This window comes from Lepidochelys kempii, chromosome 2 (assembly GCF_965140285.1).
Source record: "Lepidochelys kempii isolate rLepKem1 chromosome 2, rLepKem1.hap1, whole genome shotgun sequence".
Lineage (NCBI taxonomy): Eukaryota > Metazoa > Chordata > Testudines > Cheloniidae > Lepidochelys > Lepidochelys kempii.
Genome location: NC_136381.1, coordinates 138,403,471 through 138,418,302, shown reverse-complemented (window position 1 = coordinate 138,418,302; position 14,832 = coordinate 138,403,471). Strand labels below are relative to the sequence as shown.

At 39.4% G+C, this 14,832-nt stretch overlaps 1 protein-coding gene and 1 long non-coding RNA gene across 8 annotated transcripts in view; one reads left to right on the top strand and one right to left on the bottom strand.

The window, feature by feature from the left end:
- TRIO (trio Rho guanine nucleotide exchange factor) overlaps positions 1 to 14,832 on the top strand; it is a 403,258-nt gene that overhangs the window by 163,136 nt on the left and 225,290 nt on the right. For all 7 annotated transcript variants that reach the window (XM_073332315.2, XM_073332317.2, XM_073332318.2 and 4 more), the window contains 3 exons: positions 3,542 to 3,733; positions 6,831 to 6,962; positions 13,440 to 13,670. In XM_073332315.2, coding sequence (XP_073188416.1) covers positions 3,542 to 3,733; positions 6,831 to 6,962; positions 13,440 to 13,670 — 555 coding nt within the window. The remainder of the gene's footprint in view (positions 1 to 3,541; positions 3,734 to 6,830; positions 6,963 to 13,439; positions 13,671 to 14,832) is intronic.
- LOC140907111 (uncharacterized) lies at positions 53 to 14,769 on the bottom strand. The gene is made up of 6 exons (XR_012157380.2): positions 13,155 to 14,769; positions 11,298 to 11,555; positions 9,296 to 9,510; positions 2,248 to 2,500; positions 894 to 958; positions 53 to 383 (listed from the first exon to the last, which is right to left on the bottom strand). It is a non-coding gene; the product is annotated as an uncharacterized LOC140907111 (long non-coding RNA).

The following is a 14,832-nucleotide window of genomic DNA, read 5'->3' as shown; positions in this document are numbered from 1 at the left end:
ATGGCACCCATCAACTAATGGGATAATTAAGAAGAAATCCCTGGATGGGGCAGTAGAAAAAGAGAGTACTCGATTCAATTCAAGAAATACCTGTTGGTTCTCGAACGGCATGACATTTTCACTTTGCGTATAGGTGTTATAAAGATAGTTGACCATATGCTTTCACTGAATGCATCTGTCAGTCCCTCTCTATCTGTATCCAAGGTTCAGTTAAGTCTTCCTATGGTAGCCAGTTGATATTTGAGGGGTTTGTCATCCTCCAGTTCTTCCTTTTTGTCATTCTTCTTTCTCTGATCTGAATTGCTGCTGCTTTCTGTCATAGGAACCAGCTTCTAGATACTGAGATTTAAATCTTTAGTAGACTTCTCAAATAGTGGTGGGTGCTGTAATGGAGGAAAAAATAAAATACTGAGTGAGACTGCTGTTCATTTGTGTTCTGGCAGTGTGCATTTGCACACTTTTTAGTACCTTTCATTCTAAAGCTTCAGAGAACAAAGTAGTGTAAATACAGTGATAAGGAATATTTCTTTGACACCCATAGATGAGCCATTCACGCTGGAAGCCTTAGATTTGGTTACCCATATCATTGCTTTGGCTTCTGTAATTACTCACATTTATGGTGGTAAAAATTTCAGTCCTTCAAGCCCAGCTGATGCCATAAGATTAGCTGACTTCTTGTTGTGGTGGGTTATACGGATTAGATGTACACTTCATATAGTAATAGAATATTTCCTTCATTCTTTTCAGTTTCTCAGTATGGAGAAAGGGAAGGGATTTTCAGTTTTCACTATACTTAACATAATTTCCTATTACTCAGCCAAGCCCCATTGTCAGGTGTTTTAACAGGCTTTTTATCATATAGTCCACATGCCAGAGAATCAAATTGAACTTACTTCAGTAAGATAGTTCAGATAACAGATAGAGTTCTCCTGTGTTTCTCCAATCATATATACTGCTGCTTCAAAGAGGAAGAGACAAAGCCAGGTTAGATTTTGTTTTGTTATACACTTTATTTCCAGATCTGATGCATTGTGATTTCAGTTAGTAAAGGTATCAAATCACAGAGTATTAGAGAGTGCTACCTTTTTTCCGCACTGATCTGTGATGATTTTCAAAAAGCGCAGAAGGCTGGAAAGTGGAACTCACGTGGACAGAATACAGAGAACCTGGTGATTTTAAAAAGTTCTACTCCTCACGAGCATTGTGTGTATTAGTGCTTGCTGGAACTTCAGGTAGTTTTTACTACAGGTGTGATGGTTCTCCGGGCACCTCGGACTGAGAGTCACTTTATTACCCCCTGCTTCTTATGAGAGGGAGTCTCAACTCAGTAACACCATGAGCCTTTCAGCCACTCAAGCACTCTCCTCTGGGCTATACCAGCCCTTACTTCACCTTGCAGGTTAACAATAGGTGCAGTCCAAGCCCCGAGTCCTTTTTGAATTGTTCCCCTGTGGTATCCAGCCCCTGACACATGCTACTTGTAGAAATTCCAGATACTTAGCATGCAAAGTACCCCAATTTACCAGTTTAACATTAAACCTCCACTTCTGTAAACCACACAGCACTTGCAAGCACTTATGATAAAGCAAAAGCAGGCTCATTTAAGAAAGGGCAAAGAATTAATTGGAAGTGGGAGAAAGTGATGAAAGCAAATGGTTACAGTACAAAACAAAATCCTAAAATGTGAACCTGGATCTACAATTATTAATAGTTAAATTTCCTATATAATAAAGTAGGCTTTCCCCCCCCAAAGTTCAGTCCATTGCAGACCTAGCTGGTTTCACAAAAAACAGAATCCAAACGATCACTCCTTAAGGGGTTTCCTCAGTGAATGGATACGGTGTTCTTCCCTACACACTGTTATACTGAAAGAACCTTTTGTCTTTATTCATAGCCAAGGCGATCTCCTGCCTGCTATAATGTTCTTTTTCACCTCCAAGTGGTTTCTGTCGTTGGCAGTTGTCTCTGATAGTTTTCTGTTGAATATTCTGGGATGTGGCAAGGGTAAACAAGAGAACCTTGCATTACCTTGCCAGCTGATAGCAGGGATGGTGAGTGGGGGGTGGGGAACAACTCTCTCTTGCTTGAATTGGTCATCATTGAAACACATTACTTCCTGGTGACTAATTTCTACTTCAGATGCATAAGCAGACTTTCAATACAAATACATTATTCCTTAAATATTACCCATAAGTAAGTATATCTTATAAATCTTGGCAAGTTACGAGCTTTCTGTAGGTAACTTACATGTTGTTCTTCATGGATAAATATCTGGTCAGACGTGTGGTGTAGTGAGTTTGTCAGGTCTGAGGTAAGAGCTGTTTGCAAAGAATGGGGACCTTTTGCCAAAGAACTTCTTTGTCACATGCCAAATCTTCATCCAAATTTGATGAGGTACTCCCAGTATTTTTCAATGTTACGAGGAGAAAAGTAAAACAAGAGCACTTGCTACAGATAACTTTATTGTAGCTTCTCAGGTTGGCCGAGAAAAAGAGTGACACTGTGAAAACAAATACCCTTTGGTTAGGTAAAGATTTTCAGCTTCTGGTATTTTCTAGAAGCTGAAATACGTGTTTTTTTCAGTTGCATGATCTTACTTTTTATCTGCCCAGAGTTTAGGTGTTGAGTGTTTAGGGTCAGAATAAGGATGTAATTGTGAGATGAATGCAGTGATGTCTATGGCTGCCTAAGATTGCCCAGGTATTAAAATTTCAGAGCAGTGGTTTTCAACCTTTTTCCACTTGCGGACCCCTACAAAATTTCAAATGGAGGTGCGGACCCCTTTGGAAATTTTAGACATAGTCTATGGACCCCCCCCTAGGGGTCTGCAGACCACAGCTTGAAAACCACTGCTTTAGGGTATCATTTTCAATTTTTTGGAAGTTAGCTAGTCTTTTACTCCTCTGGCTAGAGTTCAGTGATTAAGTCTGGAAGTAATTTTTTTCAGAAAGTATGTGCAAAAACTGTTCAGTTATTGCCAAATACTGAAGAGGACTTCTGCTGCTGTCACTTTCTGCGACCTTGAACGGCTGTAATGCCTCAATGAGTGGAGGTAAAATTTTAAGGGGGAGAGAAGGTCCCTAGGTTATGGTGGTCTGGGAACATGAACACGCTGTTTAAAACACGTGATTACCAGTCACTTCTGATTTCCTAATGGTTAACTATTTGAATGCCTTCATTTCTCCATTAGTGCAATAGATTTACTATACAAGCCCTCTGTGAGGCAAGATGAAGCTTGTCTGTTTGCTTTTATTAGGGTCTTTGTGAAGTACTAGGGGTTCCTTTGACCACAGTATTATCATTCATTGAGTCAGAAACACAAATTTGCAACAGCTGAGAAGTTCCATTGTTGTCAATGGAGCAAGGCTTCTTTACACCAACAGAGGATCTACCCCCAAATATGTACTTTTAGTATATGTAAAACTAGGTTATTCAGAAAACATTGCTTAGCATTTTTTCACAGATTCTTTCTTGAATCTAGGCTTGTGAGGTTAATTGTATTTCCTAACCATATTCTGCCTTTGTCATCCTTTCTCCACAGAATGTGTATGTAAACATAAATCGCATCATGTCAGTAGCAAATCGTTTGGTTGAATCTGGCCATTATGCTTCACAGCAGATTAAACAGATCGCTAGTCAGTTGGAGCAAGAGTGGAAGGCATTTGCTGCAGCCTTGGATGAACGAAGCACCTTACTGGATATGTCCTCCATCTTCCACCAGAAAACTGAACAGGTCAGTAAATGAGACACAGCCAGCGAAAGCTAGCAAGCTGAAATCATAAACCAAATTACCTGATTTAGCCATGAAACCAGTTAAAAAACAAATCCAGAAAGCAATTTAGCTCCATTTTGGATGGGGCTTAAAAGGAAGCAAAGGCTACAGGCAGAAGACTTGATCTCTGCTCAGCTGTCCAGTAGTATGGAACTTCATCATCACATTTAAGCAGAGCCTTGTTCTCCCTGACTCAAGACTGCCTGGGTTTTAAGTCACTGCTCCTTGTGCTCTATACACGAGGCTCCTTAGAACACCAATACAGGATAGAAATTAGAAAGCAAAAGAACGTAGGAATTTAATGATTTGAGCATAGAGGCTTAACCTAGGGCAAGCTTTTGAGATGATGAAGAAAGTAAAAAAAAAATAAATAAATAAAATAGTATGAATATAAAGGTCTTTTTACCCAAACAATCATTTGGCCATTAATTCCTTGCTTTTTGCCTCACACGATGAGAGATGATAGTGTTTGACATGTGAATATCAGTCCCAGAATGGTTCAGTATTTAAGGAGCATTTCAGGAAACACCTATTGAGTAGTAAACCTAACTCACTGGAAAATTAGGGGAAGTAAAGTACTTAAGTGTCTGTCTTTAATCTAGGTTTCAGAGTAGCAGCCGTGTTAGTCTGTATTTGCAAAATGAAAAGGAGTACTTGTGGCACCTTAGAGACTAACCAATTTATTTGAGCATAAGCTTTCGTGAGCTACAGCTCACTTCATCGTAGCTCACGAAAGCTTATGCTCAAATAAATTGGTTAGTCTCTAAGGTGCCACAAGTACTCCTTTTCTTTTTTGTCTTTAATCTGCATTTGGAGTTGGGTGGGGGATGTTTACTCAGCATCCCATAGGAGTACACTTAACTTCCATTGGCATTACATGTCCCTGTTCCTGGCTCTAGGCCCCCTAACAACTTAAAATACCAGTTATAAGCCATGTGTAACAACCAGTGAATTATTCTGGTCCAGGAAGAAGTAGGCCTAAGTATTCCACATTTCCAGGTTAATAGCCTTGATAACTAGAGCATGTTTTTCCCTTCAGGGAATTAGTTGCAGCCTAGTTGACAGAGGCATGCTCTTGAGTCTCCCATCAGTATTCCGTTTCCTTGTTGGTGTGTTTTGTTAGCTGCTGGGGGTGGTTTTATTGATGGGGAGCACTAGGCTTGTTGAGCTAGGTAAGAAGGTAGCGTGTTAAGTATAGTTCCTGTAGATATTCCTCAGTTTTCTCCTGTGACATGCCAAACTGAGTTCCAGAAAAATTGCCATTTGCTCATAACTGATATAAGTGGCCTGTTGGGAACAAGGTCATTTGGCCACAAAAATTTAAGAAGCAGTCTAATGACTAATTGTCTTAAAGTGGATTTTTGCATGTTTACTAAGAGGAGATGTTAGATTCTTAAAACCAAATTGTTTGAGAATGTGCATCCATTAATTGACAGACAACCCTACAGTGCTTCCAGCATGCTAATGATGATGCTTTGGTCTAGGGAAGCAAGTAGCTGATCGTAGTCCATTTCTGGTAAATAGATGTCCTTATTGCAAGTACAGCTGTTACTAAGAGAGACCTTTTTTTGGCAGTCTCAACAGTGAGGCCACAGAAGGGCAAGTCCTGAAGCATAAACTGTTTTCATGCACCTATAGATGTGGTCATTCTAGGTCAGTTTGTGATACTTGGTGGGACGTGTGGGACTTCACCAGTGCTTGTGCTATATTTGTTCCCTGGCTAACTTAAAGATTTGCATCGCTACAGTTACCAGTCTGACACCTTTGAAAAAGCACCATATGCAAAAACATAATTACGTGTTGGTGTGCCTCCTGACCAAAGTGGAGTGGTTTTTTTTTTTTTTTTCCAAATGAATTGCATCAGTGTCTGAAATTAGGAATGTATTTCACAGAAAGGTTGTTTTGTACCTGGCAGTTAACTGACAAGTTATGACTGACCGTGTCCAAGCCATTTTGGGAAGTTACTACGTGCTTCAGTACAGAGTGTACAGAAATGTGAATTGGTGAGAGAGAAGTAAAATAAATTAAAGGAAAGAACACAGTTTGCAGTCTGCTGGGATTAATTAAATTAGTTTCTTTAATTGCTCCTTCTGCTGTGTTCATTTGACAATTAGCTGTGATGGATTCTAATAATCTTTCCATAGGAAAACTGGCTGTGATTGATCAGCTATCTGATTAGTCATAGGGGTTGAAAGTTGAGGTGGAGAAGAAACGGGGTGAGAAAGGAATGGTTTGCAACAACCAGAGACTACAAATGGTTGCCTTTAAACTGTCATTTGCATTTAGGACTTTCTGTTTACATGCAAATAGCTTTCGGTCTTCAGTTATTTTAGTGCTTCCATATACTACTTCCCAGATCCACTTCCAGATCTACTTCCCAGATCCAGCACACTTAACTGAGAGAGTACCTCTTGTTTAAGTTGCATCTCCCCTTATGCTCACTGTTGTAGTGGGTAGCATAATACAGTGGTTTTCAATCTTTTTTTTCATTTTCAGAGCCCTAGAAAAATTTCAAATGACGGTGCAGACCTCTTTGGAAATCTTAGACAGAGTCCACGGATCACAGGTTGAAAACCACTGGCATAATAGGGTGTAGTTGCCTTTGGTGTATGTGATGTGAGATTCGTCTCATGCCTTTATCTTTTTTGGTTAGCTGAAAAATCAAGAAACTGTGTGAATGAAAGTAAGCTCCAGAAATGAGAGGTATATTTAGCAGTTGAGTTCACTTTGAAGGTTTCTGACATTAAGTAGGCCAGCTTCCGTGTGTGCACGCACACGCATGTGTAGCGCTCCAGAGAGTGCTGGAGAACTAGAAACATGGACTCAAACAGATTGTTTAAAGACTCTTGGTTGTATTATGGAAACTATTTGACTTGTGAACTCACATATTCACTTACATTGGATGGCTTTCATCAAATAACACTTTTTAAAGGTCCTCCCCACCCAAAATAGTTTTGCACACTCCTATGTCTGAGCATCGGTAATAAGTTTTACTTACTGATGGTGTCTTACCATATGTACATCTGGGAATGACACAATGTGGTTTTTCAATTTCTAGTACATGAACAATGTGGATTCATGGTGTAAGGCCTGTGGTGAGGTAGAGCTTCCTTCTGAACTACAAGATTTAGAAGATGCCATTCATCATCATCAAGGAATATATGAGCATATCAGCCTGGCTTACTCGGAGGTAGGCAGTTTATTTATTCCATTAGGCTGCTGACTTATTTATAGTATGTTTAAATAAAATGATGGTTACATCACCAACTGACAAAAACCAGAAAACTATCTGCTAAGTTTGGTACTATGCCTTGAAGTATTACACAGAAGGGCAGAGTATTAGTCTTAACTTCAAATTCTGGCTTTTGCTGGTCTGTTTTTCAAACTCAGACTTGGTTTCTGGCTTTTGCTCTTGTGGGAAGAACTTTAAACTGTCTAACTGGGATACCATAATGCTTCCCCTGCAGGCTGCCTTGATGCAGACAGCTTGGCAATGTATGAAACGGTTTATTTTTTCCATTGTGTATTACTTAATGCCATTAAAAGATGTTCAGATGTATTACGATACTGTCATTAAAATATGTTTTTAAGTGCACAGCAAATGTGAAATACCTTTGGAAAAGCACTGAATTAGGAGTCAGCACTTAAATAAGTGTTTTTAAAACTTTCTGTTTATTGCAAAAAGCTAAAGCGGATTGGAGTAAGGGTTGCATTATTCCTTTGGCAAACTAAAATCAGATACCTTGTTCTGCCAGCAGCAAAAAAGCATCTAAAACTAGCCAGTGTACACACACATTCAGGATTTATAATATTTTAACATGTTCAACATCACTGTTTGTTTTCAAAAAGTCATAAAATCCTGGCTTTCAGGATTACAACCACAAGGTTGCACTTCTAAGCTAGAGAATGTATTTACAGCTGAGTTACCAACTCTAGGAAACAATTCATTTTGAAAAATGCTGGCAGAACACCAATAGAGAACAAAAAAATAACATCCATCATGAAGTGTTTCTGGTGTACTTTAAATATTTCAGGGTCCCAAAGGGGCAGGAAATCAAATGGGTGTTGGCTTCCCTTTATAACTAAAATGTCCTGTATTAACGGTTTTTCTGTTCAGTCTCTCTCACTCCATCTCCTTTAGTGTCAATGTGTATTGTGACTGGTTTCAGAGTAGCAGCCGTGTTAGTCTGTATCCGCAAAAAAGAAAAGGAGGACTTGTGGCACCGTAGAGACTAACAAATGTTGTTAGTCTCTGCGGTGCCACAAGACCTCCTTTTCTTAATGTGTATTCTGGAGAACTTTTTTTGAAGGGGCTTGGGTGAGGTGTTACAAAAGTGAATGAATTGAGGATACTGATGATAAAGAATTTTTTAAAAATACTACTTTCAAGAACAAAAATTCTCATTTGGTGTTGAACTCAAATGGTACAAAACTCTGCCTACTGCTGGTGATGGTTTCGTTTTACTGTCTGAATGAAATGCAGAAATTAAGCAACATCAGATGAAAGAGAACAGGAGTACTTGTGGCCCCTTAGAGACTAACAAATTTATTAGAGCATAAGCTTTCGTGGGCTACAGCCCACTCCATCAGATGCACAGAATGGAACATATAGTAAGAAGATATATATGTACATACAGATAAGTTGGAAGTTGCTGTACAAACTGTGAGAGGCTAATTAGTTAAGATGAGCTATTATCAGCCAGAGAAAAAAACTTTTGTAGTGATAATCAAGGTGGCCCATTTAGACAGTTGACAGGAGGTGTGAGGATACTTAACTTAGGGAAATAGATTCAATATGTGTAATGACCCAGCCACTCCCAGTCTCTATTCAAACCCCTAATGGTATCTAGTTTGCATATTAATTCAAGCTCAGCAGTTTCTCCTTGGAGTCTTTAGAGTAGCAGCCCTGTTAGTCTGTATTCGCAAAAAGAACAGGAGTACTTGTTTCAGAGTAACAGCCGTGTTAGTCTGTATTCGCAAAAAGAAAAGGAGTACTTGTGGCACCTTAGAGACTAACAAATTTATTTGAGTGAGCTGTAGCTCACAAAAGCTCATGCTCAAATAAATTGGTTAGTCTCTAAGGTGCCACAAGTACTTCTTTTCTCCTTGGAGTCTGTTTTTGAAGCTTTTCTGTTGCAAAATTACCACCCTTAAATTTTTTACTGAGTAGCCAGAGAGGTTAAAGTGTTCTACCGGTTTTTGAATGTTTTGAATGATTCCTGATGTCAGATTTGTGTCCATTTATTCTTTTGCGTAAAGACTGTCTGGTTTGGCCAATGTAGCCCACGAAAGCTTATGCTCTAATAAATTTGTTAGTCTCTAAGTTGCCACAAGTACTCCTCGTTCTTTTTGCAGATACAGACTAACATGGCTGCTACTCTGAAACCTGTCATTATAAGATGAAAAGTAATTACAAGTTAATTGTCTAATTTTAAATTTGTGGCTAACATTTTAATTTATATCCCATACTGCCCTTTGGACTTGGCTGAAGTCACAAGTTCTCTTTCTGTGTGTAAAACATACCTTGATTTCCCTGTTTTATGCTGACAGACTCCTTGGAGGAAAGGAGAATGGTTGAGATTGTTTCTTACGACAAACCTGAGCATTTGATGCAAGTTTTAATGTGTTTAAGACTTAGTTTCTTTAGTTTTTAACACCTGGCCTCCCAAGAAAAGAAACTGTCTTTGAAATTTTTAACAACTCCGCTTCTTCAAGCTCTTTCAGTCATCCAGTGGATCCTGGTTGGAAAAAAAGAAAGAGTGAAAGGCTAGACTCAGTATTCCTGCTAACTCAAATGAAAGCACTTCATGGTGGAGGACAGGACAACAGGGTGAATTGTGAAATGATTTCAGACATGTAAAGAGCAATAAAGTCTTGAAGCAAAACAAAATTAGTTTTTCTTCTTGAGTTAATTATGAAACATTACAAGTGTAAATGAAACTTCACTTGAACATCTTATTCCTTGCTAACCAAAGCTGTGGAAAAATTGGATAGTCTGTCATTTTAGTCTTTTGGTGCAATAGTACCTGATGGTGATGAGTAGGAAAAATGAATTAGACTATATATCCTTTGTAGGCAAGACTTTACTCAGGCAAACTATGTGGAGTTTTTGCCTGAGACTGGAAGTTGAAATCCTATGTTCTCAGCTTGAGTACAGCGAGATATCTGAACAGAATCCCTTGAAATAAATGAGGCGAGACTTCATGATTTAATTGGGTATGGGTCCTGCTTTTGAGCAGGGGGTTGGACTAGATGACCTCCTGAGGTCCCTTCCAACCCTGATATTCTATGATTCTATGATTCATCACAACAGCAATTCCCACCTCAAGGTGATGAAGAACTGACCGTACCCGGAATGCAGAACCAAAACCTGGATGCATAATGTTCACACATGATCAGTGTGCTGGTGCCATGGTACCATCAAGAGCTTGTTACTCAACAGAAAGAGTTCAACTTTACCCTCCTTTGACACAGACTCAAATCCAGTCGTTGTTAATGGGTGATGTAGGCATATGTGAGAACCTTGAGTTTTAGGCTGTCTACACTGCTCTTTTGTCGGTAAAACTTTTGTCGGTTGGGGTGTGAAAAAAAACCACACCCCTGACCGACAAAAGTTGTACCGACAAAAACGCCCGTGTGGATAGCACTTTGTTGGCGGGAGATGCTTTCCTGCCGACAAAGCTACCGCCCCTCATTGGGGGCGGTTTTACTGTAAAGAGCGGCTACGCTGCGTACCTTACAGTGGCACTGCTGTAGCGGCACAACTGGGCCTCTGTGAGGTGCGTAGTGTGGACATAGCCTTAGTGTCCTAGGTGATCTGTTCATTTATCTTTTAAAAAAAACCCAATAGAATAGCTGGATTATAGCGTATACTTCAGTCACTTTAGGATGAATGAATTGTGGGCAGAGGGAGAAGTATCCTAATAATTCCAGCATTTGTGACTGACCATGTTTTTAAGCATTACACTTATAATGTGTTGACAAATAGATGTACTTTTTCCCTACTTTGTAACCACCTTCAAAACTAAACTTGCTTCTAAGCCTTGATTGTGGCTTGCAAATTTGAGATACTAATTACACCGTCCATTAGTAGGAAGAATCCTACAGTGCCTAATGAACACGTGTGGATCATTGTATGCCCAATCACTGAAATGCAGCTAAAACTAGAATCTTATAAAATTAATGTGGCATGCATACAATGGATTAAAAACTGGCTAATTGATGATTCTCCATTTACAATCCCATGTTGAGACCATCATCAAGCCAAGTGTTTCCAGTGGGGTTCTGCAGGAATTGGTTCTTTGTCCAGCGTTGTTTAACATTTTTATCAATGGATCTGGAAGGAAACATAGTCGTCACTGATCTGTTTTGCAGATGATGTACAAATTGAGGGAGGTGTAAATAATGAAGAGGACAGACCACTGATTCAGAATGATTGTAAACTGGGATCAAGTAAACAATATACATTTTAATATGGCTAAATATAAACGTACATCTAGGAACAAAGAATGTAGGCCATACTTACAGGATGGGGAACTCTATCCTTGGAAGCAATGGGGATTGTAGTGGATAATCAGCTGAATCTGAGCTCCTGGTGTGATCCTGTTGCAAAAAGAGATAATGTGATCCTGGGATGCATAAATGGGAATCTTGAGTAGAAGCAGAGAAGTTATTTTACTTCTGTAATTGGCAGTGGTGTGACCACAGCTGGAATACTGTGTCCAGTTCCGGTGCCCACAATTCAAGAAGGATGTTGATAAATTTCCGAGGGTTCAGATAAAAGCTACAAGAATGATGAAAGGGTTAAAAAACATAACTTATAGTGATAAATAAATTGAACTCCTTAAGTCTAGCATATCAAAAAGATGGTTAAGGGAATGACTTGATCAGTCTGTAAATATCTGTGTGGGGAACAATATTTCAAAATAGATTCTTAGTCTAGCAGAGAGAGAGACAACACGATCCAATGGCTAGAAACTGAAACTAGACAAAGTCAGAGTGAAAATAAGGAAGGCATACATTTTTAACAATGAGAATAATTAGCCACTGGAACAATTTATCAAAGGTCCTGGTGGATTCTCCCTCACTGACCGTTTTAAAATCATGATTGTTTGTTTCTGTAAAAGATCTACCTGATGAATTATTTTGGGGAAGTTCTTTGGCCTGTGTTGTACAGGATGTAAGACTAGATGATCACAGTGGTCCCTTCTGGCCTTTATGAATATGGTGGAACATATTAACTATTTATCACCTCACAGTAACTATGCACAGTAGTCTAGGACAGGATGTGAAGAATACTTTCCCCTGTTACTTTACAAGGAAAAAATTTCATAGGTGTACGGTTACCAGAGTAATAAATTCGGTCAGAACACGGGCTAACGTATTTTTATGGAAAGTTTCTTGTGGACGCTTTTTAAGTAAAAAGATCCGGGCCTTACTTTCTTGACATAATGGCAAGAAAAAACCCAGTCTCTAACGTTGTTCTGGGTCATTAGTTGAGTTACTGATAAAGAAAGAAAAGTGTCATCTGCTGAACTACCAGGTTTTGCTGCATATATAGATGCCTATTTTCTATCCTACTTTACTTTGTAGGATATTCATATTTTCAAATGTACTTTCTTTGGCCATATTACAATATTTTGTGTTTAAACCTAACCACTCAAATAGGTAAGGCATGTATGTGGGAATAAAGATAAAATGCTTCCCTCTTTAATTACTGGGAAAAGAGAGAACCTCTGAAACTCTGCAAGGCTGTGGAATACTAGGAAATACACAATAGGGAAGAACCCTGTACAATTTCTAGATTGGGTTGGACTTGAGACCCTAGGTCTTAACTGTCTCTAAAGTCTGATTCTCATTGAATGAGAGATGTCTTTTTTTTTTCTTACTTCACAATTGGAAGGCGTTCTTTCCACAATAGTACAGGTGTGGGCTGTCAGAGCACTGCACCAAATTCCTCCTACAAATGACAGCATCTTAATTGGAATTAATCTTGAAAATTAATTTCTTAAGGACTTAAACGACGAGTGTTGAACATTAGTTAAAAGTAACCGTTCCTCTTTATTTGATCATTGCTGCTTTTTCTTCAGCTAGTAAGACTAACTGTGATAAGTTGCTGTGTTCTTTTGAAATTATTTTGCACTTTAATGGTTGGGTAGAATCAAGACAAAACTAACAGAATTAACCTGATACTCTGATATCAGTACTACAGGTTAAAATGTAGCAAGATTTGTCATGTATTTCTCAACATTATGCTTCATAGAAGCACTTTGGCTCTGATAACATCCACACCTTATTCTAAGGTTAAGTCCCAAGTAATAGCAAACTTTGATTTAAGCATGTGAAATCAACAGAATTCAGTTAAAACCAACTTTGGCCTTACCTCGCATCACTTTGACTCTTATTGAAAAGTCACTAGGAAGATGAGCTTTATTGGTAGGCCACTGTTTCAGAACAGTAACTTAATGCATACAGTGGACATCATATATGTCATTTTCTCTGCGCTGTCTGTTGTAACAGCAGTATGTTCCTATTCTGGGATTAGAGAGATTGAGAGTGCTAGGTGTCACGTCTTTAATGAATCTGTTCTGTATAATTTTGTAGTCTGCGTTGTTCATTAATGAGTTTTCGAACAGAAACTTAATGCTTCATCCTTCTTGCTGGTCAGGTGAGCCAAGATGGGAAGTCATTACTTGACAAACTTCAGCGACCTTTGACTCCTGGAAGCTCTGACTCACTAACAGCTTCTGCTAACTACTCCAAGGCAGTGCATCATGTCCTGGATGTCATCCATGAAGTCCTGCACCACCAGCGACAACTGGAGAACATTTGGCAGCATCGGAAGGTCCGCCTGCACCAACGGCTTCAGCTGTGTGTTTTTCAACAGGATGTCCAACAGGTTAGTTCCAGTCTCCTGATGTTCGTGTTTGTGGCCAAATACGCTATTAACAAAGATGAGAAAATAATTCAAAACAAGCAATTCCTGTATAAATTAGAAAATCCAAGCCCAAAGTTACCAGGCATAGGCAGAGACTCAATCGAGAAGAAAATGAAAAGGTAGATGGAAATAAATTTTCTGGTATAAAGCATACTGTTGGCAAAATCCCGCAGCTACAAATTTGTAGTACCTAGCAACCTACTCTTAGGTATTCATTTGCGCTGTGTTTTATGTCACATAGAACTTTTCAGCTTATGGTAATGACAGCAATGAATTATTGGTAATGGTCGAGCAGTGATGCCATGAGGAAGCATGGAAGTTGAGATGCATAGCTTGCATACGTCTTAGGGAATGGGTCAGGCTTTTTTTGAGCGGTGGAACACTGATCAGAACACAAGGTTTCTCTGTCTATTTTGAAAAATAGAGACCATCTTTAACTTTCCTCTGTATAGCCTTCTTTGTGAGAAGCAAAAGTCACTCCAATTTAATGACTCACCTACAGGTTAGCACTTAAAATAATTGATGAGGATACTTGAAACTTATGTAGTGCTAAAACGCTCAAAGCACCTTAGAGAGAGACCCCTGTGAACATAAGTGTAATCTCCCATTTTATGGATCAGGAAATTGAATTGAAGAGATTGTGACTTAACCAAGGCCACGTTTGTAGCTGGTGGATCTTAGCTTGCAGCTGAGGACCTCCTAACTCTCAGCTGTGCTTAGACCACCAAGACAGTAGCTTGTTTTTTTTTTGTTCAACAATTAAACAGTGCCCTAGAATTGACAGTCAATCCAAAAGTAAATGTGCTATCAGCTGTGCCTGATTGAGACCGTACTGTGATGGATTTGCCAAGCAGGAGACTACAACTTCTGTCAGCTCCTTTCTTATTCAGAATGAAGTCCACGGATCCTAGACATTGGGATTTCTGCTCCTGTGCAGCCTTGGAGGCAGACTAGTCTGTTAGACAGAGGCAGGGGAGATGTGGCTCCACCTCTGAGAAACAGCCAGATTTGGTCTGCCTCTCTGCCTTTCTCCTCATATTCACTGGGAAGTCTGCGCCCCCGCCCCCTCCCCCTCATCCTTCACCCATGCAGAGTGCAGCATGGCAGAGACACTAAGGAGGGA